Source organism: Neoarius graeffei, chromosome 21 (assembly GCF_027579695.1).
Source record: "Neoarius graeffei isolate fNeoGra1 chromosome 21, fNeoGra1.pri, whole genome shotgun sequence".
NCBI classification, from domain to species: domain Eukaryota; kingdom Metazoa; phylum Chordata; class Actinopteri; order Siluriformes; family Ariidae; genus Neoarius; species Neoarius graeffei.
Window position 1 is genome coordinate 34,911,454 of NC_083589.1, and position 13,348 is coordinate 34,924,801.

At 41.6% G+C, this 13,348-nt stretch overlaps 1 protein-coding gene across 1 annotated transcript in view; it reads left to right on the forward strand.

Annotated features, from left to right (window-relative positions):
• iqsec3a (IQ motif and Sec7 domain ArfGEF 3a) overlaps window positions 1-13,348 on the forward strand; it is a 280,778-nt gene that overhangs the window by 183,735 nt on the left and 83,695 nt on the right. Inside the window, exon 7 of the mRNA XM_060903524.1 lies at window positions 1,537-1,659. Coding sequence (XP_060759507.1) covers window positions 1,537-1,659 — 123 coding nt within the window. The remainder of the gene's footprint in view (window positions 1-1,536; window positions 1,660-13,348) is intronic.

The window sequence follows — 13,348 nt, forward strand, 5'->3', positions numbered from 1 at the left end:
TAACTGAAAGGATGAGATCGCGGATACAGGCGGCTGAAATGAGCTTCCTCCATAGGGTGGCTGGGCTCACCCTTAGAGATAGGGTGAGGAGCTTAGACACCCGTAGGGATCTCGGAGTAGAGCTGCTGCTCCTTCATGTTGAAAGGAGTCAGCTGAGGTGGTTCAGGCATCTGATTAGGATGTCTCTTGAGCGCCTTCCTTTGGAGGTTTTCTGGGCACGTCCAACTCTGAGGAGACCTTGGGGTAGACCCAGAACATGCTGGAGAGATTATATATCTTATCTGGTTTGGGAGTGCCTTGGGATCCCCCAGGAGGAACTGGAAAGCGTTGCTGGGGAGAGGGACACCTGGAATACCCTGCTTAGCCTGGTGCCACCACCCCCTGACTTCAGATAAGCGGAAGAAAATGGAATGGAATGGAACTTTTGGATACACTTCTTTTCATATGAGAAAAGGTTAAACATGTGAAAAATGCTCTCTCTCTCTCTCTCTCTCTCTCTTTCTCTCTCTCTCATAATATTTGCTAATGTGAACAAGAAACAGTAACATTGCTCTAACGCTAAACTAAACGGACCTCTCTGGGTGTCTTATAAAGTGTGATGTAGTCGATCCAGCATCTTTAATTTTCTTCCCACATTCATCACACGTTGCAGTTCTTCTGTTACTGTATACGGCTTTCTGGACAAAACAATGATGCGCTGCCCTGTTTACATTGGCGCTAGCAAGCACATATTGTGAGTCAATAGATTGGAGTGTGGAGGCCATAGCCCAAAACAAATAAACAAAATAAAGCAAATACACACACTTTCTATATCTTTCACATACACTGTGCCCAGGTAATTATGGAAAGACTTATTGTTCAGAAGTTACTATTGACAAGTCAAATCAGGAGTCATAAAGGATGAGCTGCATGTCCAGTCTGAAGTGTGACTCGGACTCGGGTCGCAAAGTCAAGTGCTCATCTGTCGGTTAAAGATTAGAATTACAAAAGTTAAGTTTATAGACATGTAATAGTACTGCTATTCATACTACTAGTCATGAATAGTCATACTATTCAAGTTTTTCAGTGCATATGTATGCCTTTCACATTATGAGGAACTGTATTGGATATGATAATATCCATATTTACTCTCTCTCTCTCTCTCTCTCTCTCTCTCTCAGGAATACCAATAATTTTGTAGAAAATCTTTGGGGACTTACCATACCTGCTACCCTTAATTTCTCTTGATTTTCCTCTGTTGTTTTCATCTTCTCTTAATATTCAAAGGTAGATGTGCGTGAGGCCTTTTGCTCACCTTCAATTTCAATTTATTTATATAGCGCTTTTAACAACAGCCACTGTCATATGTCCCTAATGAGAAAGCAGAAATTGACAACTCTTGAAGTGTTAGGAAAAAGCCAGAGAAGAACAGATGAATCAAGATGAAGAAGATGAATCATGCTCCTCTGCTTGACATTAAATCTGTGGGGGTTTTTTTCTTTACCTCTGCTTCAGTTCCTCTTTCAGGATTTTTCTTGATTTCTTTCTGTTCTGTAGTTGTGTGGTAGATGAAATGGATTTCTCGGGGATGGAGTTGGACGAGGCTCTGAGAAAGTTCCAGGCTCACATCCGTGTTCAGGGAGAGGCCCAGAAAGTGGAACGGCTCATCGAAGCATTCAGGTACGACCATGCACACACTCAAACTCACACACACACACACACACACACACACACACACACACACACACACACACACACACACACACACACACACACACAGTGCTACTGCCCTGTCATGCTGAATTCCCTCATCACCTCCATGAGCCCTGGGAAACAGGTGACATACCTGATACAGCATGAAAACTCATATATATATATAAATATAAATATAAAATATGTTGTTATAATATAACAACATATAAACATATCAGTTTATATGTTGTTATAATGGCACCTGATTTGGGGGGGGGGAGGGGGATATATACTGTATGAGGCAGCAAGACAACAGTCAGTTCTTGAAGTTGATGTGTTGGAAGCAGGAAAAATGGGGAAAAGTTAATGGTGGCTAAAACAAAAAGGTGTCAGCATTAACCTTTTCAGCAATTTGTGATACAGTAGCTCTTCTGTGGGATTGGACCACATGGGCTAGCCTTTGTGCCCCATGCAAATCAGGGAGTCTTCGAAATCCATGGCCCTGTCACTGGTTCAGCGGTTGTCCTTCCTTGGACCACTTTTGGCACGTACTAACCACTGCATACTGGTAACACCCCACAAGATGTGCCATTTTGGAGATGCTCAGACCCAGTCATCTCGCCAGCACAATTTGGCCCTTGTGAAAGTCGCTCAGATCCTTATAGTTGCCCATTTTTCCTGCTTCCAATACATCAACTTCAAGAACTGAATGTTCTCTTCTCTTGCTGCCTAATATATCCCACCCCTTGACAGATGCTATTGTAATGAGATAATCAATGTTATTCACTTCACCTGCGAGTGTTTTTAATTTTATGGCAGATCTGTGGTGTTTCAGATACATGCAGCATATGAAAAACATAATACTAATTGTGGTAGCACCATTTGCTCAGTAAACTGCCTCGCAGCTTCCTGAATATGTCAGGGAACAAAATTAGCAGTAGCATCATGCCGACTGACTTGTTTCTATCCAGCATCTGAGAATGTGCAACTGGAGAGTTCACATGATCTGCAATTTATATATATATATATATATATATATATATATATATATATATATATATTTTATTTTTTTTTTTAATAATATTTTTGTCGAGCTAGGGAGCTGCATGCTAGCAAGCATGTAAATTATCTTGCCACTGTGTTAAATTCAATGAAATTTTTTTTGTATCTATTTTCATAATACCCATTATCACAACCAGCTTTACAGAAATATGGATGTAGGTTTAGATCCCTAATGAGTGCATCACCATGCTTGTTATTATTCGGTCATTTGCCAAAATTGATTCAATTACTAAAAGAACTTTTTACAAAATTATTGAATGAACTTCCTTATTTTGCTCAGGTCATCACTGCACAAATTTTGTGTTTTCAGCTATTACATAGTTCATCCTTTTTGTTTTCTTTAATTCTGGAACCCACAGTGACATCTCAGAGCCTATAGTGCTTCATTTTAGCATGTTTGGTGCTGGTTTATAAATAACTCCGATTGCATAACAGTCTGTCTCTGCCTGCCTCCCCCACTGCTACCTTTGCTATTTTGCCAAATCCTTCCTCAAAAGACATGATGAAGACTCGGAGCATGGCAGGGAGAGATGAATAAATGGATCTGAGGAGAAAAACAGCAACACTCAAAGCAGCTGGTGTCTTAATGAAAGAGGGAATAACAGAGTTAGTGGGATTGCCAGCTCTTCATATTTCTCATTAACACGAAACCAAAGAACAAAGCCAAGCAAACTTTTTTTTTTTGTGATGAATGAACTGTACAGCTGATTGAGTTAGATCATCAATATCATGCAGAATACAATGAAGTCTCTGCCTGATAGCTGTGCAGCTGACATTAATACTCAAAATTTAAGTGCGTGTATGTGTTGTATACTCACTCGCCTGCGGAGATGTAGGTACCAATCATCTAGTTCAGTATGCGCAGGCCTTGGGGGGGACTCCTACCTGGAAGTGCTGATTTATTACCATGAAATTAGAGTTTTCACTTCAGCACACAGCCTTCAGCACTTCTCATATCGCAAAAAAAAAAAAAAGAGTTTCCTTACAATTCAAAAGGCAGTCTAGCATTCATAGTTCATAAAGTTTTGGAGTCAGTGTGGAGTTTTGTGTGTTTAAGCAAGGCAAAGGCAAATACAATTACTGTAACATGGACAAATGCATTGTTAAAGTCAAAATCCAGGTGGGAAAACATTATTGAACTTTAATCAGAACTTACACAAGACTTCTCAAAGACAGGCTGCATGTACTGAAGGTGTACGATATACTAAATAAATAGGCATGTGCAAAAACTACTGGTGGTTATGAACAAGTCGGAGACTGAGCAGCAGAATAGGAAACTTTGGTGCAATGCTCATCAAATTCCAGTTTTGAAGAAATGAAAATCTGCTATGAGTTCAAAAGGAGAAACAAACAATTGGACAGAAATAAAACTATTCAATGTGAGACAAAAAACATGTGAACACATTACTGTAATCAACCATGACAAAACAAAAGCACGTCGTAACATCAACAACAGTAAACACGAGTGGCCTCGTTACACAATTGTTTCCTGGTAATCAGCAGAGGTGGACAAAGTACCCAACTTCATTACTTAAGTCAAAGTACAGATCCCAGTGGTCAAATGTTACTCCGATACAAGTGAAAGTTGTACAGTTAAATTTTTACTTAAGTTAAAGTACCGAAGTATTTGCTTTTAAAAATACTTAAGTATTAAAAGTACATTTTCTGTCAACGCATTGTTGTATTATTGCCACAATGCTTACAATAGCTAATGCCGTTACTAAAGACAGAAATGTGAATTCACAAAATGACAGAGGTGGAAAGAGTACTAAAATATTATACTCAAGTACAAGTACTGTTACTCTGATGAAATTTTACTTAAGTACAAGTAAAGTTACCAGACAAAAAAATCTACTCAAGTAAAAGTAAAAAGTAGATCATTTAAAATGTACTTTGAGTAAAAGTAAAACGTTACTTTTAACAATGGGTGTTTTCTGCCTCCATTGTGTTGTGCAAAAATGAAAAAGAAGAGGAAACAAGGATATATGTACATCTCAACCCAGATGTTTTATTTAAAGGAAGTGTATCAAATTGAATGCTTATGATAATGCTGCATTAAAACTGAGACAAACAAAAAAGGTCAATACACACAGTCATGTCGTTTACATCGCCCTGACCACACACAAAGCACTGTACACGAAATATGAAAGTGAAATGTTGCACCGAAATCTCATAGCTTGCCTGTGTGCACTGTGTGTTATTGAACAATTCAATTCAAACATTATTTGTTTTGCTTAGTATTCCTTTCTGGCCTGTTGGATGTAGAATGGTAGGAGGACTGATCACGTCAGGTTGGCGAGCTAACTTGCTTGCATGATTAGCCAACCGAATAACAGACTAGTTACCGTTATGTTACAGTACCAACAGGTTGCTACTTCAACATTAGCAATGCCATCCACTATTTTTGGAATATAACCAGCCTATTGTCGGTTTTACTATGGAAAGGAAACATTATGATCAGGGGCGCAGATACGTTTTTTGAACTGGGGGGGACAAAAAACTGGGGGGGGCAAAAAACTGGGGGGGACAAAGCTGCCAGCAAACCAACCCCAACCCCGATATGCCTGTCAAACTTGTTGTGGGTAACCACAGCAACCAAGCTCGAGCTCGAAACCTGTGCAGTCTGCGCAGCTCAACCAACTGAATATCAGTCTTTGTTTTGTTTTATGTGAGTTGTTGCAACTATGTATACACTGCTGTGCACCTCAATAAACCGAATGGTAATTAGTCTTTTGATTTTTCCATGAGGTTTGCCTTATGCAAAGAAAGACAGCATAGACGTTTTTTCCTCCCTAAGTGGGGGGGACCGAACGAGGTGAATTTAAATCTGGGTGGGACGAATCCCACCCGTCCCACCCTCTATCTGCGCCCGTGATTATGATGCCAATGACAATACTTACCTCAACATGCTTGCGCAGATTAGACATTGAATTTTTGTATGCCGCAATGGTTGTCTTCTTGGGCACACAATCTGCATTGCATAATGAAACTGTCACCCCTTTTCTCTACGAAGCTGAAGTGATCACGTATGTAGGGCCAGGGGTGCACTTCATTACTGGAAGAAATTGCGTTTTCTGCAGGGTCGTCCACCACAGGTTCCTCGGTCTCCTCCATGTCCGCAGGGGCGCTTTATCAACACCCGTGGCCCAGGGGCTAGGCCCCTCATAGACTACCTGTCAACCCTACCCTTACCGTTGGCCAGGAAAACACTCTTATTTTATTTGCAATACATGTCAAGCATTTACAGTGTAAGCACGTAATTAGCCTAGAAGTCTACGATAGGTTACGTTTGGCTCAGCGTAGCTGCGCAAGGCCCACGCTCACATCGCTCAACACATCCAACCACAGAGGGAGAGAAGAACGCGCGCATTATCATTACAGAGCCAGTTCTGATTATTACCACGGACAGGACAGTGATACTGCGTAACTTTCACGCAGGGGCATGGCCAGAGATAACCACACAAGCGCGCGTGCGCTAATGTAGACCTATGTGTTGTAAACATAAAACACACACACCTACAGACAAGTCCTTTTAAAAAATAAAATACATAAAAATAGCTCGGCGGCATGAAAACAAACATTCACTGCAAGACAAGGTGCCCTAGAATCGCCATCAGTTTTTAAATATCTATATGGACTTTACTGTCAGGATTGCACAGCATGAGATATCAAAACTGTACCCAGATACAGGCTTCAAGTTCAGATATTGCATTCCAAATGAGGTATCCACAAGAGAAATGCGTACGAAAGCACGAGCATCAGGAGAGGGTTGCATAACAGAGATTCTATACGCAGATGATCAGGCCATACTCGCTGGATCCATCGAGGAGCTTCAGAATATTCTTCAGTTGTATGATAAGACCTACACCCGCTTTGGTTTACAAATATCATATGTCAAAACAGAAACAATGGCTTTTAACGTCAATGAGGATATCAAATGTAAACCAAGTATCATTTCCCTTGGCGGCACTAATACTAAAAACGTCCGCACCTTTAAATATCTTGGTTATAATGTCAGCAACTGTGATGAATCCTCACACTTCCTGCATGCTAGGATAAGTGCTGCATTCATGAAATGGAATGAACTGAAACACGTTCTAACCGACCACCGAATACTACTAAAAACCCGTATAAAGCACCCCTAGAGAGTTTAACTTTTGACAAGGGAACATGATGATGATGATGAAGGTACTTGGCTCGGCGGCCACATGAAATGTAAACACCATGGACAGTGGCCAAACTCATAACTCTACAGACCGAAATACACGAAACCAAGTCCTACTAGGGTCTATTTTACCGATCTATGTTCAAGCATCATGCAAGTCTTCCTTCTCCTTGAATAAGACCGTGCATTCAACTGCCTTTTTGACATGACTGCATCGAAATACCACTTGCAACAATATTTCACGCACTCCATCAAGAAAAAAGTTAAACATGATGAACACGGGCATACTGTTTTGAGCATACAATTTTTTAAAAAGAAACTAGCTACATCAAAGTCCTTCAATAAACCCATCCTTTAGCGCAAATGAGCTTAACCTAGTTCAAAGCATGACGCTAGCAGTAGCTGCATAAGGCAAAATCACGTGGGCCTTTCGTCAACAACAAGCCACGGCGGGCAAACATTAATAATCAAGCGTCCTTACCTTAAAACGTTGTCTTGACCACAGAACTTCTCAAGTATTTCACTTAAATCCACACAGGTTAACAACACACTCAACACAGCTAGCGAGAAATGTGGATCTGCGCTAGCTTTGTATTGCTATTCCCCTCAGTATGCTTACTCTGTCTGCTGCCCGAACTGTGACAATTATAGGCTACAATCTTTTCATCAGTTTCTTCAGTAGATGCCGTTTTAGACATTTTATTATCCCCATCGAAATATGCTATTATACTAACAGGATTATAACTCAAATCACACGACACGTATTCAAATCACAACTGATTTATTTTACTGTTGAACAGATCATAGCATATCTAGCCTAGCTGCACATAGCCTAGCTGCTGGTAGGCTGATAACTGATAAGTAGCTGATATTCTGAACAGATTGGTGATCCTTACCTTAAAAAAGTCTGTGACTTTAGGCGACGATTCTATCATTACCTGCATCTCTCTTTTCTTTCCTTTTATGCGCCCCGCTAACATGTGAACGCTTCATCTTTCAAAGTCTCTAAATTTGTGTCTCAGTAGTCTGCAGTCTTTGGCGCGCTTTCGTGCGTGACGTTACATTTTGTTACATTTTATTCTGGTACAGTTGTGGGTGTTCGTTTCGCGAACCACATCCACCATGTCTCTTACAGCAGGCTACTGTGCACTCATTTATTTCTAACCTTATTTCTATCCGTACATTAATGTAGGCCCACGATTCCGACAGTTTATTATTTTATTAATATTACAAGGCCCCTGATTGGCTGTGGCCCAGGGGTTTGAGCCCCCCGAAGCGCCGGTGCATGTCCGCCATCGTCTGTGTGAGACTCGCGCGCGACAACTGTCCTTCCCGTGATTCATTTCCAGAACGCATTTCCCCAGGGGCGTCAGAAGCATTTTTAATGTGGGGGGGACACACTGGCGGGGGGTCCTCCGCCAGAAAAATTTTAATTAATTTTCAACAATAAGTCCTCATTCAACTAGTCCATATATTCATCTGCCTGTTTTTAAACCCACCGCTACGCCTAAGATAATGAGATGAATGTGACACAATTTATCACCAACAATGACTTTATGGGTGCATTTTACTTTTTATTTTGTGTTTTCTATTTAGTTTTAGATGTAACACAACATGCCACTGGGCCAAGCAATAGTGACACTCAACTGTATGTTTAAAAATAAGAATATTCATAATCTCACACAATGAACAGGCATGACATGGCATCATGCAAACTTCATAACACAAAATCACACTGTGTCCAGCAACGGTGACACATAAAAAAATAACTTCACACAATGAACAGGTGCAATTTTGTTCACCACCAACAGTGACTTTAGTGGGTGCATTTTACTTTTTTCCGATTTAGTGATACTCATAACAAAAATGGCATGGCATCATGCAGTCTTCATAACACAAAATTACACTGGGTCAAGCAATGACACATAAAAGAGAACTTCACACAATGAACAAGTGCAGTTTTGTCAACCTACATGCAATGGTGGTACTACAGTAGCATTTACAGATTAGTATAACAAATAGATTTATAGATATAACTCCTTCTTATATTGGTGCCACCACAATTTCTACCACTTCATAACTTTTATCCCCCTTTCCTTCACAATCCACCTGGAATAACATCCATCTCTCTCCATCGCTTTCCTCTCTACTATTCCTTCCCCATACACTGATTTCCCATCTTACTTTCCAGAAAACTGCCAAAGACCAGACAAAACAAGGAATCAATAAATATCATCAGAGCAGACTTGACCTCATTCTTGGCGTTACAGTAAGGCAGGCCTACTGGGTTTGAATTAAATGATAGCTAACGTTAAGCTAGCTGATACATCTCCTAACATTGACTAGCCAGCTAACTGCACTAACATTTCCATTGGGACAAAAAACCCTGTCCTGTGGGGAAATTTTGACTGACTTTCCGCTTCTTTGTAAAGAATGTCCTTATGTCCATTGTGTCTGGGGAGGAGCAAATACTGCAAACAATTCATCATCAACCAAGAATACCCCATTAGGCTAAGCTTATTTCACTGTTTAGTTGGACATTAATTTAACGTGGCCTAGGGTTAATTTTGAGGGCAGATAACAAAAGAATAAGGTTTTAGCAAAAGCTAGACATTGTGAGGTTGCAATGGAGATGACGTCACCTCCTCCACTTTCCAGCAGCTGCACCAACATTCCTGTGCTCGCGCTGAGGGCCCTGTCACACTATAGCGTTTTGTTCGACGTTTGGTTGCGTTTTTAAAAATTTGCGAAACGCCGGGGAACGTCGACGTTCTTCAAATTAAGTTTCTAGGTCAACGATGTTGTAACGTTCTTGTAACGCTTGGGTAACGCTCAGCCAACGTTCCCTCAGTGTCAGGCGACGTTTGTGGTCCAAAATAGCAGCAAAACCTAGCGTTCTCATAGCGTCCACAGCGCTTTGATAGCGTTATCATAGCGTTTGGGTAGCGTCTGCCTTGCGTCCAGGTAACGTTCTCGACGTTTGTCCAGCGTCTAGCTGACGTTCTCGACGTTTCCACAGCGTCTGCCTAGCGTTCCTGTAGCATTCGAGTAACGCGTGGAGCGTTTGTGTGACGTTCCTGTGACGTTTCGCCAACCTGCGGCTGGACGCGCAGTATAAAAGGGGGGGCTTTTGGCCAGAGTGCATCACTTCCATTTCAACCACCGCGCAGTCAACATCGCAAAACGAAGAAGAACGAACGAAAGAAAAAGAAAAGAAGTATGCCTCCCAAGAGCAAGAGGGCCAGCAGCAGAGGTCGGGGCAGCAGCAGGGGCCGACGAGCAGCATCCTCTCCCAGCCAGGAGGTTGTTTCCATCACTGCAGAGGTCCATCCCCCTCCTGTTGAAAGCGAGGCTGACAGCCAGCCAGCAGGCAGCCAGCAGCAGAAGCAGCCGAAGAACAAGAGGGCAACAGTCACCCCCTCCAGGTCCCAGTCGCCATCTCCAGCCTCTCCAGGGTCTCCAGGGTCTAGCTGCTCCTCCTCCTCCTCCAGAAGCTTGTCAGCAGCCTCCTCACAGGACAGAGGCAAGAGGAAGAAGAGTGACAGGATAAATTACAGCCTCTCTGAATCTGATGAGGCCATCATGGTCGAGTGGTTACAAGAGAACCGGACATTGTGGGACTCTAAGCTCCAGGCTTACCACAAGATCACCAACAAGGAGAAGTTGTGGGAGGCCCAGGCAGAGAAGATGCAGAAGACGGTGAAGCACTTGAAGGGCTGGTTCCGGTCACTGCGGGATAAGAACACCAGACTCCTGAAACACAAGAGCGGTGACGGTGCCCCAAGAAGAACAGAGAGGGACGAGTGGGTGCTCAACAACTTCAGGTTCCTGCAGGAGGTAGTGCGACACAGACCGGAGCCAGCCAAGCCCATCCTACCCAGCAGAGCCTCAGCTGCAGCAACTGTCCAGGAGGATTTACCGGTATCTGGACCTTCTATCACGGAGTGTGCTGCCATACCTTCCAGATCTTCCACACCTGCCACAGCAGCCTCCAGCAGCAGCAGTTCCAAGAGGCCCGGACGATCTGGACAGGATGAGGATACCACCACTGAGGATGACGTGTTGGCTACCCTGCAGGAGAAGGTCAAGGAGTCAGAGGCTATACTCAGGGGTTTGTTCCAGCCTCCAGCAGTGACCCCTGAGTCAACCTTTGCGAACTACGTGAGGGACAGCCTTCTCACAATGTCGAGCCGGAAGTTCAAGAAGGCCAGGGCCAGTATCAACATGATCCTCACGCGGCTGATGGATGAAGACAGTGAAGAGGAAGAGGAGGACCTGCCGACCTTCTCAGCTACATGTCGGTCGGCCCCCCCTCCTGGCATCACAACCACCAGGCAAGCCCAGAGCGACATGTTTCAGCCGGACCCTAGCCAGTGGCATGACAACCCGCCCACTGGCACTCCTTGGCAGTCACAGACCAGGGAGTGGATGGCCAGATACCACCAGCAGCAGCCTCACTCGTCCTTCCAGCAGCCTCACTCGTCCTTCCAGCAGCCTCACTCGTCCTTCCAGCAGCCTCACTCGTCCTTCCAGCAGCCTCACTCGTCCTTCCAGCAGCCTCACTCCTACTACCAGCCACAGAGGTTCTTCCAGCCACAGAGTAGGAACTCTCCCGTCTTCCACACGCTGACAGCACCAGCCACCACCCATGCCTCCGTCTCTACGGCCATCAGCTCTGCCAGACACACCATGGACCAGAGCAACCAAGGCAGCAGCTCTCCAGCCCTGGTTGTCACTTGTGCCGCCACGGACGTTACCGTGTTCCCCACCGGAGTGTCTACAGCAGCCAGTGTCAGCGACTTATTCAGCACCCTGGACAGTCCAGGTCCAGTTGCCACCCCGTCCACGGCTACCTCTCTGACTGACACGCTCAACACTCCACAGCCACCAGTGGACCCAGAGACTGACTCGTAGAACTTTTTGTTTAGGAATCTGTAAATAAATGTTGTACATAGTTTGAACTTTGCCTGGTTCTTGCGTGAAACTTTCAATTTCTTGTTTTTAATATTTTCCCCCCCAAAAAAATAATGGAAAAAAAAATAAAAAATAAAATAAGTAAAAAAAAAGTATAAAATAAAATAAAAGATAAAATAAAAAATAAAAGGTAAAATAAAAAATATACAATAAAATATAAAATAAAAGATAAAATAAAAAATAAAATAAAAAGTAAAATATATTTTTTATTTTATATTTTTCGTTTATTTTATCTGTTTTATTTTATATTTTTCGTTTATTGTATATGTTTTATTTTATATTTTTCGTTTATTGTATATGTTTTATTTTATATTTTTCGTTTATTTTATCTGTTTTATTTTATATTTTTCGTTTATTGTATATGTTTTATTTTATATTTTTCGTTTATTTTATCTGTTTTATTTTATATTTTTCGTTTATTGTATATGTTTTATTTTATATTTTTCGTTTATTGTATATGTTTTATTTTATATTTTTCGTTTATTGTATATGTTTTATTTTATATTTTTCGTTTATTTTATCTGTTTTATTTTATATTTTTCGTTTATTGTATATGTTTTATTTTATATTTTTCGTTTATTGTATATGTTTTATTTTATATTTTTCGTTTATTGTATATGTTTTATTTTATATTTTTCGTTTATTTTATCTGTTTTATTTTATTTTATGTTATTTTTTATTTTATTTTTGAGTTTACTTTTTATTTTAAAATAAAAAAAAAGTAAAATCTAAAATAAAATAAAAAATATAATAAAAAAATACAAAATACCCCCAAAAAAAATAAAGTTAAAAAAATGAAAAAGAATAAAACAATACAAAATAAAACTATGACATTTATTAATACTGTTTTATACGTTTGGTTACGTGAAAAGGGGTCGACCGGGAACTCAGTAAAATAAATAATTGAAAAAGAGATCATGCCTAGAACAGATTGGCTAAAAAAGTAGGGCGATCAGTAAAAATAATTACTTCGAAATGACACACACAATTACTTTTATTATTACTGTTATCGACAAATAAGTCATTGTAATTAAGTTACACATACAATATTTCAGTTTCTACCAAAAAGTATAGTCTATATTAAGTCCATTCTGCATTGCAACACTAGGGTCCAGGTCTACACCATCCTGTCCTGCCAGTCCAGTGCCCCAGCTGAGGAGTTGACCCAGTGCTTGATGAGGTTCCTCTGCTTCTTGGCTTCTTTGGTCGCAGTGTTGGGGCCTGCAACAACCTGTGTGTCTTCCATATTGAAGCCATCTCTCCAGGCACCAGGCACAAAGTCTTCTTCTGGACCTTCTGGCTGGTCCAGCTGTTGGTTCTGCAGTGTTGGATATCTGACCCTCATCAAGTTGTGAAGGACCAAGCAGGTCTTCACTATCAGCTTCACAGTCTCTGGCTTGTGCTGCATAGTGCCAAGAATCACCTGGAACCTGTTGGCAAGGATCCCAAAGGCGTTCTCCACGACCCTCCTGGCTC